The sequence below is a fragment of the Girardinichthys multiradiatus genome, chromosome 1 (assembly GCF_021462225.1).
Source record: "Girardinichthys multiradiatus isolate DD_20200921_A chromosome 1, DD_fGirMul_XY1, whole genome shotgun sequence".
In the NCBI taxonomy this organism is placed as follows: domain Eukaryota; kingdom Metazoa; phylum Chordata; class Actinopteri; order Cyprinodontiformes; family Goodeidae; genus Girardinichthys; species Girardinichthys multiradiatus.
Genome location: NC_061794.1, coordinates 1,829,464 through 1,847,200, shown reverse-complemented (window position 1 = coordinate 1,847,200; position 17,737 = coordinate 1,829,464). Strand labels below are relative to the sequence as shown.

The 17,737-nt window shown below is 40.9% G+C and overlaps 1 protein-coding gene across 2 annotated transcripts in view; it reads right to left on the bottom strand.

The window, feature by feature from the left end:
* mfn2 (mitofusin 2) overlaps positions 1–17,737 on the bottom strand; it is a 179,225-nt gene that overhangs the window by 132,839 nt on the left and 28,649 nt on the right. For both annotated transcript variants that reach the window (XM_047367090.1, XM_047367081.1), the window contains 5 exons: positions 11,647–11,809; positions 11,417–11,541; positions 11,143–11,251; positions 10,885–10,992; positions 5,759–5,912 (listed from right to left, as the gene is read on the bottom strand). In XM_047367090.1, the coding sequence (XP_047223046.1) occupies positions 5,759–5,912; positions 10,885–10,992; positions 11,143–11,251; positions 11,417–11,541; positions 11,647–11,809 (659 nt within the window). The remainder of the gene's footprint in view (positions 1–5,758; positions 5,913–10,884; positions 10,993–11,142; positions 11,252–11,416; positions 11,542–11,646; positions 11,810–17,737) is intronic.

The following is a 17,737-nucleotide window of genomic DNA, read 5'->3' as shown; positions in this document are numbered from 1 at the left end:
CACCCACAATCTGCTGGGCTGGTTGAACGAACAAATGGAACAATAAAAAATAGATTAATGAAAACAATGGAAGAAACAGGGAGGCCATGGCCTGAATGTCTATCTCTGGTTAAATTATGGATGAGAATAACTCCAAATCAAACTGGTCTCACTCCATTTGAAATAGTACATGGCAGACCTTTTCCATTGCCATCAGAAATGGATGACATAGGAAAAGCACAGCAGGAAACATCATTAGCTGAATGGATGAATAAGATGTTACAAACAAAAGAAGTACAGTTGTCCAGTAGTCTGCCAGTAAATTCTGCTCCGATTTCACAGAACAACCTGAGGCCTGGGGACCTGGTCCTGATTAAGACACTTCACAGAAAGGACTGGAGCACCCCATGCTGGAGAGGGCCATACCGTGTTCTCCTGACCACACCGACAGCTCTGAAAATCGCAGAGACCATCCTGGATCCACAAGAGCCACTGTAAGATAATATCACCGTTACAGGAGCCAAACCAACCGACGGGGTAACAGGGGAATGACCGGGTACAAAGGGGTTTGATCCATATGGTCCAACATCTCAAACCGGCGAAGAAAACAACTGACCTGTGCCCAATTTAGCATGGCTTTCTGTGACGTGTGGACAAGACTGATAAGCCTGAGCTTAAACCTGGTAGCAGGGCTCTTTCTCTGTTTAAGACAGGATCCACAGGATGTAACATCACACGAGAAGAGATGGACAGGATGGACACTGGAGCCAAAAAACAGATGATTATGATGACATGTTGTAAATGAATATATCTACAATGCCTGAGTGTATTCATACTTGTACTTCATAAAATGACCTTATAGCAGAAAATCGAAAGAAGTTGCTGTTTAAGTGAAATGAGAAAAAGTGCAATGATATGAACAAGGCTCGTTTTAATTCTTTTATTTTTTTTTATTACATTGTTTTACTCTGCCATGATTGGTGGTCGCCTGGGCGGAGGGACCTTATAAGTGTTTCCCACAAAATAATCTGTTTTCCGTCCTGTGGGTTTGTGCTTACAGAGTGTTTCATTTTACATGTATTTACTCATGACTTATTCGTGATAAAACAGGGGGGAACTGTTAGAATTTTTATGACTTTTTATATTGTTTATCACTTGTGTCTGCTCTAAGTGCTTTCTTCCCCCACATGCCATAGACAAAGAGATAAGAGAGAAGGGTGAGTTATGCTATTATCAGCAACATCTAGGGACTGGCACCAATCCTCACTCCTTTCTCTAAAATCAAGACACATGAACCCTAACCTTTCACACACACACACACACACTCTTGTTTTGCTATATGTAGTGAGGACCATCTGTTGACTCCCATTGACTTCCATTGATTTTCAACCCTTTCTATGCCCTAACCCTGACAATAACCCTAAACCTAACCATTACCAGTTCATGCCTAACCCTAACCTTAACCTAAACTCAATTCACATCTTAGTCCTAAACCTAACCGTTAGCAAAATAGGTCATGAGGACCAGCAAAATGTCCTCACTTTGGTACAAACGGTCCTCAATTTGATGGTGAAATCGGGAAATGGTTCTCACTGTGATGCCAAGACAGGAACACACACACACACTCTTGTTTTGCTATATGTAGTGAGGACCATCTGTTGACTCCCATTGATTTTCAGTCATTTTCAACTCTTTCTATGCCCTAAACCTGACAATAACCCTAAACCTAACTATTACCAGTGCATGCCTAACCCTAACCCTAACCTTAACCTAAACTCAATTCACACCTTAGTCCTAAACCTAACCGTTAGCAAAATAGGTCGTGAGGACCAGCAAAATGTCCTCACTTTGGTACAAACGGTCCTCAATTTGATGGTGAAATCGGGAAATGGTTCTCACTGTGATGCCAAGACAGGAACACACACACACACACACACACCCACCTTGAATGTTGTTTGAACTGTGTGTGACCAAGCATGTATAAATAAAGAGGGAGGATGTTAATACTTCGTAGTTTTGCACTGCAGAGTGTGACCTACCCTTGCCGCAAGTATAACTGACTCTGTGTCGTTCCTTACCTCTGAGTTGACTAAATAATACCTATCAATCTCCGTCATTGATCCTTCTTTTTCTATTACTTTGTCTTCAACCAAATCAGAAGATGCTGATGCTCTCTTCCCCGCCTATCCGTCTCTTGAAGTCAAGTGAAGAGGCAGCTGGAGAGAACCAGAACAAGGCTGCAGGTCCAGATTGTGTCAGCCCCAGAATCCTTGAGGCCTGTGTGGAGCAAGTGCTTTGGATTCTGCAGCACATTTTCAAACTGAACCTGACCTAGGATAAGGTTCCAGATTATGGCATGGTGTGGAAACAATCATCTTAGTGGTGGTGGAGGAGGAGAATAAATAACTGTATTCACCTGGACAACAGACTGGACTAGAGATGCAACAGAGATGTTTTCTACAAGAAGGGACGGATCAGACCATATTGAGGAAGCTTAGGTCCTTCAGTGTTTGCAGCAAGATGCTGCAGATCTTCTATATGTCTGTTGTGGAGAGTGTGATCTCTTCTGGCATCAGTTCTTGGTAGCTTCATCAAAGCCAGGGACCTATAAAAGCTCAACAAGCTGATGAAGGTTGGCTCTGTTCTGAGGACTGCTCTAGAAGCTCTGGTGGGGATTGTACAAAAAGAGATGCTTCATAAAATCAACACACTTATTGGATTATATCGAAAAACAAATCAATCAAACCTGCAGGTAACCTCAATTACAGTAGACATGTTGATCAAAAAAGAATGAGTTTGAATGACAGTCTAGGTAAATTTAAAGGTTTAATTGCACCTCTTTTTGTTTTATTATTCCAGCTTAACAGCAATTGTAAAGCATACACCAAAAATCCCCTTGTTTGTTCTGTATTAATTTTTTTAATCTATATTATCCTTTTCTTAACTGACTGAATAAATCCATACATTCATTGTCTATACCCGGCTATCCTTGCAGGACAGGGTTAGAGTTTGGGGTTAGTCCCAGAGGGGAGGAGGGGTTGGTCCCATCTCCAGCGGTCAATGGGCCAGAGGTGGGGTACACCCTGGATAGGTCACCAGTCCATCACAGGGCAATACAGAGAAACATGAGACAAACAACCATGCACACACACTCTCACTCCCATGGGAAATGTAGAGACCAACAAACTTAAAAGGGAACTGACCCAACAATTGCACCACCATGGCGCTTCTAAGCTGCATGGATTTCAATATTTTTCTGGGGCCCAATTACAAATAACTGTCCCTTCAGATCATACAGGTTGATCTGCCAAGAGCTGTGCTTTCAGATCATTCAGCTTGGGATGTGGAATCCAGAAGGCGTGGCTTACAATGATCCGCATTCACCTGATCGTAAGATATGTATAAAGAATTTTCAGTGTGCATGGCTGAGCTCTTTTTCAAGTTCTTCATGTAGGCTGTCAAAATCCAGTCAGTACTTCAAACACAGATGAGCTTGTGGTGCTTCTCCCGAGGTAGATCGCGGGAATATTAGTGGGTCAACTTTAAACTCCCATATTGTTTTGGGACCTTTTAGTTGACAGAGAAGTTAAACAACACATAAAGGTTGTTCTGAAAGGGCTAATTGCTTTTCAGTTTATTGGGGCCTGCAATAGCAATGGAAGGAGAGATGCTTCACATGTACTGCAAGGAGGTGTCTATTACTATCCACGTCTAAACTGGAGGCTTTATAACTTTATTCTTATTCCGTCTGAATTAATGCGGCCCGAACTAAAGAGCACACCCCCATAAATGGTAAATGGACTGAACTTATATAGCGCTTTTCCAGTCATACAGACCTCTCAAAGTGCTTTACACTAGAGCTACATTCACCCAATTGCACTCACTAACGCTCACACATTCATACATCGATAAGCAGATCGGTAGGCAACTTGAGGTTAAGTGCCTTGCCCAGGGGCACATCGACATATGGCAGGAGGAAGCTGGAATCGAACCCACAACCTTCTGATTGCAAGACGACTACTCTTCCTACTGAGCCACAGTCGCCTCATATATGGTTCAGTCATATATGAACAGTCTGGTACAGTCTCAAAATGTGTGCTATTACTTTTATTGGCATTTCAAGTTACCATGGCAATGTACAGAGGTTGGACAATGAAACTGAAACACCTGTCATTTTAGTGTGGTGTGGGAGGTTTCATGGCTAAATTGGACCAGCCTGGTAGCCAGTCTTCATTTATTGCACACTGCACCAGTAAACAATGTTTGTTAAATGACGTTTGTTTTTGTTTGTGTTGAGAAATTCAGCTACAGTAAGTGCTAGCAGACTAGCACTCAGCTAAGGATGTGTTCTGTGTTGTGTTTTTAAAGTTAAGACAAACTTTATTTAAAGGGAGGTTTTTAAATAGAAGATCAGCCATAATGTGCCATCCAAGCTTATGCATTTCAACCCTTTTATTAGTGGTATTTTTAAAGGTATGTGATTGATTCTGATGACAAGCTATGAGTTTCTTTTGTTAGCTCAAACCACTAACGGCTAAGAACACGTGCTCGTCCACTTTATGAGTCGGCTGAAGATTATTTAACCAGAAAAGTTGTTGGTCCTCATTCAAAATATTTCCTTAAATATTATTTTAACATTGCCTTAATAATATTTCGTAAATATTATTTGTACTAGGCGAAGCCAGCTAATTAAACACCATTAAGACCCATTTATCCAAAAGGTGTGGCTCTTATTGAAAATATTTCCCTAAATATTATTTTAATAAATAAAGGCAGCTAATTAAACACCATCAAGACCCATTTATACAAAAGGTTTGCCTCTTATTCAAAATATTTCCTTAAATATTATTTTAATAAATAATGGCAGCTTTGAGAATTGGTCATCTAGAAGGTTGCTGGTATTTACAGGACAACCCTTAACAGACCAAAGTATTTTTAATAAAATATTAAAGTATTAACATTAAATATTAAATAATATATTCATAATCTCAACACGGTTTTCGTCAAAGCCCTCCCGATCGCTAGGAGTCTAAGCATTCCGAAGCCCTTTTCTCATGTATTTTCAGTAACAGTTAAAGCAGAAATCCATGAATGACAACATTTCTTTCCATCGTCCTATCTTATACTGTGAATGAGGTTAAGCTATGAAAATCCACACAATCTGGGACGAGGAACGGCTGTCGTCCACGGTTCGAACATTTTTGGAATACCATGTACTGTTGTCATACAATGCCAATTTGTTCGGACCCCTTTTGCCACTCTAAGGTATGCAGACTCAGAGGGAGACAATTGAGTGCAGCTGTTCTCTCACACACACACGTACGTACACGCTACCAGCCTGGGAGCCATTTCCATTGAAACTGATCTCAGCCTCTGCTGACAGAGGAGGCCATTCAAGAAAACTGGCATTTCGCACTGCCTCTTATGACATTGCATAGAGGCAGCTATTACTATCCATCTCTAAACTGGACTGTTTATATTGTATATTCATTGGGGCCTACCATAGCAATGCAAGGGGGCATGGAATAACATTGCGAAGGAATGGCATTACCGGTGAAACAAGAACAGGTCTAGGTGGCTATCTTGGCCTTCTACCCTCAGTCCTGATGCACATTGGGACTACCTCGGCCAAAGACCCCTTTGCAGCCCCGTCTAAATTTCTTCAGAAAATTTCTAGTTCTAACTTTTTTATATTTTGAATGGACAACAAACTTCATGTTTGGCAAAATGTCACAAAGCTAAATAAATAAATAAAAAACACACTGAGTGCAATTCTTACCTGATTCTGGCATTCCTTGGGCCTTCTGCACACGAGCCTGAAGAACTTCTTTGGCAGAGACAAAGAAGATGCGGTCACTGGCCTGGGCTCTGTCAACAACACCCAACTCATCCACAAGAAAGTGGGTGCAGCGGTCCATGTGCTGCCTGCGAACCTGTATCAAGATAAACATGAATCATAATAAACACTACAGATGCAGAACAAAGCTTTCAAACTGACCCCGGTCTCATGTACAAAGGATACACACAGTCTGTACCACAAACACACTTAATTTTCCTACATGCAGGCTTTAAAATATTACACTGGACATTTGAAGCAGATAATTTAAGGTTTCTATTATGAAAGATTTACAGGAGGGTGCTGTTTTTATGTGCTCTGTTGACATTCTGACAAAATAAAATGCTTGTCAGGATATCTGTCAAACAGCCATGTTCTTAATATTTTGGCTGTTATGCCAGCTCGTCGCTTCTCAATTCTAAAAGTTTACTTTATTTGCATGCTTTCTTTCTGCATATTAGAATAGAATAGATTTTAAATATTCTTTATTGTCCCACAGTGGAGAAATTGAGGTGTGTCAGCAGCCAAGTAAAATACAAATGGAAGCATAGAGGTACTTACAAAAGTAAAAAAATATATACATATAGAAAAATCAGAAAGTAAAAGTAGACTGTACTGTAAAGGAATAAAATACAACACAAGAAAAGGAAACGGTACAGTTATTAAAAATGGCATACTCAGATTAAATTAAATCTGCAACTTAGTAGGGTGATACAAAAGACAAAAAGCGCATTTGTAATTGTGCATGAGAAAACAGTAAATATTTAGAAAAAATTTAAAGAAAACTGTGCAAATAACAGTTGTGATGTAAACACATATTGAGGTTGTTGGGGGCAGTGATGGTAATAGCTGCTGAGAGTTAGGATCAGCAATAAAGCTACTTTGGGCACCTAGCCTGCAGCAGTCTCATAAATGGTGTGGAAGACATTGTCTAACAGTGATGTTTGATGCCATTTGTGTTTTCATTACTTTGCTAGTTTGGTTACAAATAGAAAAACCTAAAGAGCGAGCAGATCTGTACAGAACGGTGCTGAGTAGAGACTAATGGGAAAAGGGCATGAATCTCCAATAGTCTGGAATCTGGTCTCTTCCAAACCCCACTGATATTGTTCTGCTGCAGTTGGTCCTCAATCTTCTTCTTCTAGATGTTTTCTTCCCATCCCTGATTTTTTTCCAGTTCCTTCTGCACAGCTCTAAGCTCCTCATTGTTTCTTGATCTAAAGGCTCTGCTCTTCTCCTTGAGGAGAGCCTTACTATTCATATTGTGCAGAAAAATATGAAAATTCCCACGGAAAGACACTCTGAAAAGTTCTCACACACTCCAACACTTAGAAAATCTCCAACACTTGCACCCTTGCACCTTTTACTTTGGCCGCTCCATGCCCCTGGGCCACGTAAACGTAAATGAAAACAAAAATCTCCAACACTTATATTATATTATAGTCTTAAGCCATTGGGGATTAAAAGTTATCAAAAGCTTTTTGCTACATCAAAGTATGTGGGCGCGGCTAAGCCTCAAAATTTGACTTCTCGCCATGAAACATAAAATTTTTATAGTTTTGTAAGGAAAGTCACAAAGACATGAAACCTTCTGGGATTTATCCATATGATGACTCAAACAATATTCAATGGTCAACTGCTGACATCATTGAAGCCCCGCCCCTGGAGAACAGGAAGTGTAATGTTTCACTTAGTGTTGGCCATATTTGATCTCCTTCACTTAATCAACATGAAACTGTCTCCAATGACAGATAACACGATGGTCTAACTTGGTCTCCAGTACTGACAGGTTTGGCTGGAGGGTGTGGCCGAGGCGACGTCTGATGTCACGCCGTGGCCATATGTTTGCCTCTAAATTACACGTGCATGGTCCAATTTTCTCCAAACTGAATATGGTTGATCTTTGTCAGCCCCTAAACAGTTCTATTAGATTACACATGAATTTGGCTCAACGGCGCCCCCTACGACACTTCAAGGGCTCTAGTTCCCTCATGCCCCATCGGATCCACTTGACGTTTAGTGTAGACCATCATGGATCAATGCTGGACATGTTGACACAGTCAATTAATGACATCACTTTAGCCCCACCCACAAACAAACAACTGACTGCTGCTTCCATTAGGAAGGTCTGATTTTCTCCAAACTGATTATGCTTGATCTTTGTCATGCCCCAAACAGCTCTACTTGATTACATTGAAATATGGATCAACAGCACCCCCTAGCACACTTAAAGTACTCTCTCTCTTTCATACATCACCAGATCCACTTCAAATGTAGAATACATCATTGTGGATCAAGGCTGAACATGTTGGCACAATCAATTGATGACATCACTTTAGCCCCACCCACTCACAAACAAGTGAGTGCAGCTTCCATCTGCAAGGTTAGATATTTGCCAAATTTTGAACGCTTCTCGAAAGGGCAGAACTTGGCATGACCAAAGAATCTATGAAAGGTTGCTCACAGTGGAGCCTAGTGGCGATGTGTAGAATCGAGCAGCGAGCTCGTTGGTGGCGTGGAGGAGGCAGTGCAGGCTCCCGCGGTGGCTACACAGGTCGAGCGGCGCTTGGCTGCGAGGGCCGCCCAATGCTACTTGCAGCTTTCATTTTATTTGGATTTTATGTCATTGTAATCCTTGATTCTACAGATGTAGAAAAAAGTCCTACTACCTTTCACATCTGGTTTTCTATGTATTTTTGTTGTTAAAAAATAACTCATGTTATTAACTTTTTATGACAATTATAGAGAAATGCCTCTATGGCTAGAATACTTCTTCATTGTTGTACCACAACCCTTGACAGTAAACTGCAATGACTAAATAAAAAAATAGAATTAAAAATTAAAGCTGCATGCCGCATTGGGCAACCCTCGCAGCTTAGTGCTCCTTGGACTATGTTGCAACCGGGGGAGTCTTGCATCTCCTCCACTACACTACCGACGAGCCTGCTGCTCCAATCTGCATGTTGTCACATGTTGATTCTGTGAAGGGGATCAAATATGGAGCTTCCAAAGTGAAATATTACACTTCATGTTCTCAGGGTACAGGGCTTCGATGATGTCAGCATTCAACCATTGAACATTTTCCAGGGTCCGATGCGGATCAATCCCAGGTTTCGTGTCTGTGTGACTTTCCTTGTATGAGCTATACCAATTTTGTGTTTTATGGTAAGAAGTCAGATTTTGAGGCTTGTCCACACCCACTGCTTTCATGTAGCAAAAAGATTTTTATAACGTCTGATCCCCAATGGGCTGACAGTACACCGAATCAATTTGAAGTCTTTAAGTCAAAGGCTGTAGGAGGGTTTTGCTCAGGTATGACGTGCACAAGCAAGAGAAAATGCGGGTTTGATCCAAAATGGCCGACTTCCTGTAGGGTTTGGACAATGGGTCCAAGAGACTTTTTTTTTTTATGGTCCGGAGTTACAAGTTACATTTGTGAACCGAATTTCATGGTCTTCGAACAAAGCATCGCTTGGGGCTGATTTCTTTAAACCTTCTAGGGGGTGGTGTAGAGGAATTAAGCCACGCCAACAACATATTTCACTGGATATCTTTGGGGGCTGAACTAAGATCGATCATTTTGAATTTCTTGAGGATCGAATCATATATGTGGAAATTAAAACAAATGTATGGTCAAGGCGTGACCTCTCAATTTGCCACGCCCACACCCTCCAGCGAAAACTCTCAGTGTTAAAAACTTAGTCTTGTTATCTATCAATGGGGACAGTTTTATGTTGATTAGGTGAAAAAGATAACATATGGACCTTCCAAATTAAAATATTATACTTCCTGTTCTCAGGTGAAGGGGCTTTGATGGTGTCAGCATTTGACCATTGAATATTGTTCGGGACCATACGTAGATCAGTTCCAGAAGGTTTTGTGTTTTTGCAACTTTCCATGTAGGAGCTATAAGAATTTTGTTTTTCTTGGTGAGAAGTCATATTTTGAGGTCTGGTCCCGCCCCTTCAACATGTTCAAAAACTCATGATTTTGATCAAGTTTAATCCCCCACGTCTTACGGGCATACTGACCAAATTTTAAGTTGATGGCTGAAAATCCCTAGGAACATTTGTCAAAGTTCGATGTCAAAAATGACCCTTTGACCCAAATTGACCAAATTGGGACATACCTCCCACTGACTTTTCGGTTGGTTTTGAGCCTTCTACCTGTGTACCACATTTCAAATCTCTTCAGTTTAGGGGGCGCTGTTTAGCTACTTTTATAGCGACTTTGTCAAAATCCTTAAAATGCGCAATTTTACACCAAGACTGACATCCATGCATAATTCGTTGAGTTTTCGTATATGTTTAGGGCTCCACAATTGCGCTTCTTTAGTAGCACAGGGAAATAAACACTACAACAATTACAATAGGCCTTCGCAGCACTTTTGCTGTTAGATAACTTAACATTGGAAGATATGAAATATTTTTCTAGTTTGGAAGTGCAATTCTCCAATTGCTTTAGCCAATGCTTTGATTCCCTTGATTTATTTTGCTGTTCAAATAAATCTTAGGTTTGAAATATATTCTCAGTCAAAAAAATATTTCAGGCCTGGCACGATATAAATTTTTAATCCCCTTTATTCTGTCATCACATACTGACAAATCAGACAGCTTTCCATATCATTCCTCATAATCAAGTCAACACTTTTATCCTTTTTTAAATGTAGTTTTGATATGAATTTAGATATGCTACCTTCCAAGTGATTTGCTTACTGGTTTAAGTGTCTACAAAGATCATATGTTTTTTTAAAAAAAGCAGACAGACATGTAAAAGTCAACAATGTAATCAATTCCAAGCATTAATAAGACATGGCATATGCTCACAATCAGTTAAAATTTAACCCACAAGTTAATAAGCAGCATGAAAGAGGATGCCATAATTTATGAAACAATGAAGCACTATAAAGATTTATATAAGCTTAATGTAACTGTCAATAAAAGCCTTCGAAACTCAGGAATTATTTTTAGATATTCAGGATAAGAAATGGTCAAGCTTGAAAACATTAGTATGGCTATCAACTGTAACTAGAAGTCTACATATTTTTTAATCATATAAAGTTGACTAACCTCCTCCATATATTCTGGTTCTGAGGCAGAGGCATCCCAGCGGTTGTTGAGAATAAAAATATTAGGACTGGAGAGACGCTCATTGACCTTATGAAAGAAGGACTTCTCCTGCAGAAAGTAAAAATTTCAGTACGTTTTAAAATTTTGAATTGGAACACATTTGGAATTTGAATAATTTGCATTTAACACGTATTTGCCTACTTGCAAGGTTATTCAGTTTTATGTCATGCAGTACTTGATTCAGTTTTTGTACCTCACCGTTTGCATGAGTGTAGACTCAGAGTTTGCCACCAGAACAAACACATCTGCATCAAGACAGAACTTGTCAATCCAGCTGTCCAATTCAGTGGTGACATCAATGCCTGGGCTGGAGAGAAGCAAAGTATTAAAAGGCAAGCTTTTGACGCCTGGCAGCTTTTATACAGAGATGATTAAAACAGAAATTATAAAGTACAATTTTTCTTCTATACTTTCTTCTACACAGTTTGAGAATCCAAGTTCAAGCTAAAGCTACAGTCAGCTTGCATCAAACCTGTCCAAAAGCACCAAATCATCTCTTAGCAGAGCACACTTTGCTTTAGGCCACATGACACAGACTAGGCTGCCAGCATCCAGGTCCACATCCTGGTGTAGAGCATGGGCCAGGTGGTTCACTGTCTAATCAGAAACATCACTGGGTCAGTCTTTATTCACAAATCAACATTCTAGCACACACTGATTAAGTGGACACTAGTGACTGGAATGGTCAGTCAGTTCACTAACCATTATGCTTTTTTGGTCCTCAGAGCCTTCAGTGAGGAGGAAGCCTTCACTGCCATCTGTGCCCTCCACCCTCAGAAAACAGTTGGTTGTGTGTCCAATCCCAGATGGCAGGACTTTATCACATAGCATGGCATTGATCACAGAACTCTTGCCATTACTGGTTCTGTGAAAGAACAAACCTCTTATTACCATATAAAGCCAGTTTAACCAGTCTTTATTTTAGAAACTTACCTATACTTCAGGTTTTTTAAGAAAACACAAAATAAAGCAAAAAACATACACATTTGCAATTTTGAATTATTTTTTGTATTTGAACTATTTATTTAAAGGGGGCAGTGTAATTTAATACAACACATGAGAATTCATGAGTTAAAAATGCCAGAATTAGCCAAAAGGCTATTTTGCATCTGTGATCCCCAAGCCATGATGGTAAAAAGCAATAAAATACAAGAATGTAAGTGGAGCACAGCAATACCATTAGTGAGGACAGAAAATTAGGCTAAACAAATCCTCACACAACAAAACAACACTGCTGAAAAAATAAAAATAGAATACAACTTAACAGATACAATTTCTATTGATGTTGACGGATGTCTGAATCAACAAGTCATTTTCCAAATGTTTAGTGAAAGCCTTACTGGGGTTGGGCAATGAAACTGAAACACCTGTCAATTTAGTGTGGGAGGTTTGAAAAGAGGACAAATTGTTGGTGCACATCTTGCTGGCGCATCTGTGACCAAGACAGCAAGTCTTTGTGATGTATCAAGAGCCACGGTATCCAGGGTAATGTCAGCATACCACCAAGAAGGACGAACCACATCCAACAGGATTAACTGTGGAAGCAAGAGGAAGCTGTCTGAAAGTGTTAGGATTTTTATGACTTTTTGTATTGTTATCACTCATCTAAGTGCTTTTCCCTCCTTACGTGTTGCAGGAAGGGAGATGGTCACAAGAATGAGTTATGCTTTTATTTCTAGCAGCATCTGGGGGCTATACACCAGGTGCCCACTTCCCACTTCCTCTATTTGTTTATAATCAAGACAAATGAACCCTAACCTTTCTGACTCCCCCCACACACACACACACACGCACTCTTGTTTTGCTATATGTAGTGAGGACCATCTGTTGACTCCCATTGACTTCCATTGATTTTCAGTCATTTTCAACCCTTTCTAGGCCCTAACCTTGACAATAACCCTAAACCTAACCATTACCAGTTCATGCCTAACCCTAACCTTAACCTAAACTCTCACACACACACACACACACACACACACACTGAATGTTGTTGAACTGTGTGTGACCAAGCATGTATAAATAAAGAGAGATGGGTGCCAACACTTTGTAGTTTTGCACTGCAGAGTGTGACCTACCCTTGCCGCAAGTATAACTGACTGTCGTTTCCTTACCTCTGAGTTGACTAAATAATACCTATCATTAATTTGGTCCTTCGGAGCCGGATATTATAAGAACTAAACTGATTTTATCTTTCTTTGCAGTGACTGGCGGATCTCCGGGAGCAGCCTGACGTCGAGTTAAGCGCTGCCGTACAGCCGCATCTAGGCCTGGTGGCTGAAAGTCCCGGTGTGTGACGTTCGCACCTGGCCGGTGGATTACTGTTTTACTCGGCGCCGGGTGACTCTGGAGGTCCGACAGAGTCACCTAGAAGTCAACTCCGAGGTGAGACAGTTTTAAAATACAGTACATGAGATAAGAGTAAGCGCTATATAAATGAAAGAAGAAAAGTATTTACAAGTCATTGGGTAGTGTCTCGCCGAAAGGAGACTGCATTGGAAAGGTTTTATTTCGCCGCAAAGAAATAGTGATAAATTTAGGTAGTTATCTCGCCGTAAAGAGATTAAAAACGACTAGGCGCCGTAAAGTGAACTGGATAATTTGGTTGGTAACATTCCGCCGGAAAGGAATGAAATTAAGTGTTAAATAATAAGGGAGCTCATAAACTAAACTAGGTCGACCATACATATTGCTGAAGGGACATAAATATGTTAAAATACTAACTGTGTGAGTGTTGTTTTGTGTGTTTGGAAGACTAAGCATTTTGGAAGAATCTTAGTAGGATTCTGCTGGTCTTGTGTTTTCTTTTGCCCAGAATAGAAAGACGTATTGGTGATTCTTGGAGATAAAGGTCGGGTTTAATCCCAGAAAATTAACACCGCTGCGAATTAGTCGCAGTTGAAGGGCGTGTTAATGTCCTCTCCTTGAATCTCATGCCAGTGAACCTCTATCTGGGACATTTATAGTATTGTGAACTAAAATGAAACATTAGGGAAGAAACAAAGTAAACTAATTAACTTAGAAGGGGATGTAAAGTTTATGGAGAATTATGTAAAAGGAGCAGGTATGATCTGTCGTAGATGGAATAAAAAACATGGTTTCTTGGGTAAACTAAATATTAACAATATCTTAAAATTGCAAAGGGATTTAAAATTAGAAATAATAAAAACCAAGAAACCAACTAAAAAGGAAAAGAGAAAGGTTGAGTATAAATTCTCAGACAAATGGCTGGAACAAAGTAAATGAAGAAACATTCAGAAGCAAGATAAGGAGGAGAAGCGACAGGAGAAGCTGGCAGCTGCAGTCTTGGTGCGCCCACATCAGGAAACAGTGGTCGCATCCAGACAGCGAGGTGTTCGGCCCCCTGCCGTGCAGACAGCTGCAGGGCAGGCAGCTAGAGCACAGCAAATTGGATGAGAGATAGAAGGAGCAGTTCCTACAACTCCGATAAGTAAGCAAGAAAAATTAAGTAATCCTTCTAAAACAGAAGAACAGAGCTCTTCTAGTGAGCCCTGGTCTCCTAATTCCTGGTGGGACACAGGAGTGCAAACTAGGAGTAAAGATAAGAAAATAATTCCAAGCATATGCCCAGGCGAAGACTTAATGGCTCACGAACAGAAATTTCAATGTGTGTCTGAGGTGTGGAAAAATAGGGCATTATGCTAGAGAATGTAGGACAATTTTACAAAACCCTGGCGCAAGAGATGAAAACTGCTGGATCTGCAATGAGCCAGGACATTTTGCAAGAGAATGTAATGAAAAGCGGGTGTATAACCCCAACTTTACCCAGAATTGACAATTACAGCCACAGCCCCCACCTCCTCCCCCACTAGCAGAGAAAAACAGTAATGAAATGGAAGAGGTTGATATACAAGCCGCATTAGAACTTATAGCACTAAGTAGGACGCAAGATTTGCCATATAAAAACAATAATAAATGGCAAAGTATATAGCCGTTTGTGTGATACAGGGGCATGTAGAACTGTGCTAACTAAACCTCCACCCGGAGTAAAATATTCTAACACCGCAGTGCATGTTAGATCAGCAGCTGGCACATCAGAGGTACATTACCTAAAGTGCACCAGTAACAATAACAGAACCGGAGACAAAACTTACTTGTCAGGCTCCCATTCTGATAAGTCAAAAATGTCCAGTAAACCTGTTGGGAAGAGATCTTATGCAAAAGTTGCATATAAATATAGTATCAACAGAAACAGGTATGAAAGCTGTAGTGGAAGAAGGGGCACTAGTCCTGAATGAACTATCACAGCCGCATTATTACTGGTTCCTCGATCAAGGCCCCACACCAACAGCTCGAGAACTGCTGAGGAGAACCAGAGAAAAACAAACTTCCCAGGAGGCACAGTACATGCTAGATACTGAGCTCCATGTAACCATGAGATATAAAAATACTGCAGGGCCAGATTATCAGTATGATACCGTTTTTCACAGGGAAAATAATCAGACTGTTACCATACAGCATCTGTATGTTGACCCCAAAACAGGGAAATCTTCTACCTCAATCATACTGTCAGGAAGACAGCTTCAACAGTTTAAAGGCAGTACACCTCATCTGTCATTAACTAAACCTGTGGGGGGTCAGTGGGAAGAATTAGAAAACTTTATACAGCGTGCTGAAAGAGTGAGATATGAGGCATTAACAAGCTCTGACTGGAAAGTAGATCCTAACACGGGAATCTGGAAACTCACTCTAGGGTGGATAGTCAAAGTTCATCCAAAGACACATTTGGATGAGGCAAAATGACAGATACAGGGCCTAGCTGAAAGCAAAGAGAGCAACAGGCACCCTACCCTGCCTTAGCTGCTGTCCCACCTGAACTGTGGTCCCAATCATCAACTGATGTAGGACTTATAAAGGGGTTTCCACCATATAAGGTTAAATTAATATCTGAAGAACAGCCAGTAGTTCGCCAGTACCCCTTAAAGCCAGAAACTGAAGAGGGTATTAAGCCAGTAATACAGGATATGTTGAAGTCAGGAATATTAAGGGAAGCACCTGATTCTACACACCTATCTTTCCAGTGCAGAAAGCCAGCACAGGAAAGTGGAGGATGGTTCAGGATCTTAGACCGATAAATAAAATAGTGTGACATGCGATTTCGGACGTCCCGAATCCACATACATTGCTGCATTCATTAACTCCAGATAAAAAATATTTCTCAGTGGTAAATCTTAGCAATACTTTCTTTACAGTACCACTGCATGAAGAGTCACAGCATTTATTTGGCTATCAGTTTAAAGAGAAAAAATACACTTACACCAGACTACCACAAGGCTTCAGTGAAAGCCCACATGTACAGGTCCTTCTCAAAATATTAGCATATTGTGATAAAGTTCATTATTTTCCATAATGTCATGATGAAAATTTAACATTCATATATTTTAGATTCATTGCACACTAACTGAAATATTTCAGGTCTTTTATTGTCTTAATACGGATGATTGTGGCATACAGCTCATGAAAACCCAAAATTCCTATCTCACAAAATTAGCATATTTCATCCGACCAATAAAAGAAAAGTGTTTTTAATACAAAAAACGTCAACCTTCAAATAATCATGTACAGTTATGCACTCAATACTTGGTCTGGAATCCTTTAGCAGAAATGACTGCTTCAATGCGGCGTGGCATGGAAGCAATCAGCCTGTGGCACTGCTTTGTCTTATGGAGGCCCAGGATGCTTCGATAGCGGCCTTTAGCTCATCCAGAGTGTTGGGTCTTGAGTCTCTCAACGTTCTCTTCACAATATCCCACAGATTCTCTATGGGGTTCACGTCAGGAGAGTTGGCAGGCCAATTGAGCACAGTGATACCATGGTCAGTAAACCATTTACCAGTGGTTTTGGCACTGTGAGCAGGTGCCAGGTCGTGCTGAAAAATGAAATCTTCATCTCCATAAAGCTTTTCAGCAGATGGAAGCATGAAGTGCTCCAAAATCTCATGATAGCTAGCTGCATTGACCCTGCCCTTGATAAAACACAGTGGACCAACACCAGCAGCTGACACGGCACCCCAGACCATCACTGACTGTGGGTACTTCACACTGGACTTCTGGCATTTTGGCATATCCTTCTCCTCAGTCTTCCTCCAGACTCTGGCACCTTGATTTCCGAATGACATGCAGAATTTGCTTTCATCCGAAAAAAGTACTTTGGACCACAGAGCAACAGTCCAGTGCTGCTTCTCTGTAGCCCAGGTCAGGCGCTTCTGCCACTGTTTCTGGTTCAAAAGTGGCTTGACCTGGGGAATGCGGCACCTGAGGCCCATTTCCTGCACACGCCTGTGCACGGTGGCTCTGGATGTTTCTACTCCAGACTCAGTCCACTGCTTCCGCAGGTCCCCCAAGGTCTGGAATCGGCCCTTCTCCACAATCTTCCTCAGGGTCCGGTCACCTCTTCTCGTTGTGCAGCGTTTTCTGCCACACTTTTTCCTTCCCACAGAGGTGCCTTGATACAGCACTCTGGGAACAGCCTATTCGTTCAGAAATTTCTTTCTGTGTCTTACCCTCTTGCTTCAGGGTGTCAATAGTGGCCTTCTGGACAGCAGTCAGGTCGGCAGTCTTACCCATGATTGGGGTTTTGAGTGATGAACCAGGCTGGGAGTTTTAAAGGCCTCAGGAATCTTTTGGAGGTGTTTAGAGTTAACTCGTTGATTCAGATGATTAGGTTCATAGCTCGTTTTGAGACCCTTTTAATGATATGTTAATTTTGTGAGATAGGAATTTTGGGTTTTCATGAGCTGTATGCCAAAATCATCCGTATTAAGACAATAAAAGAC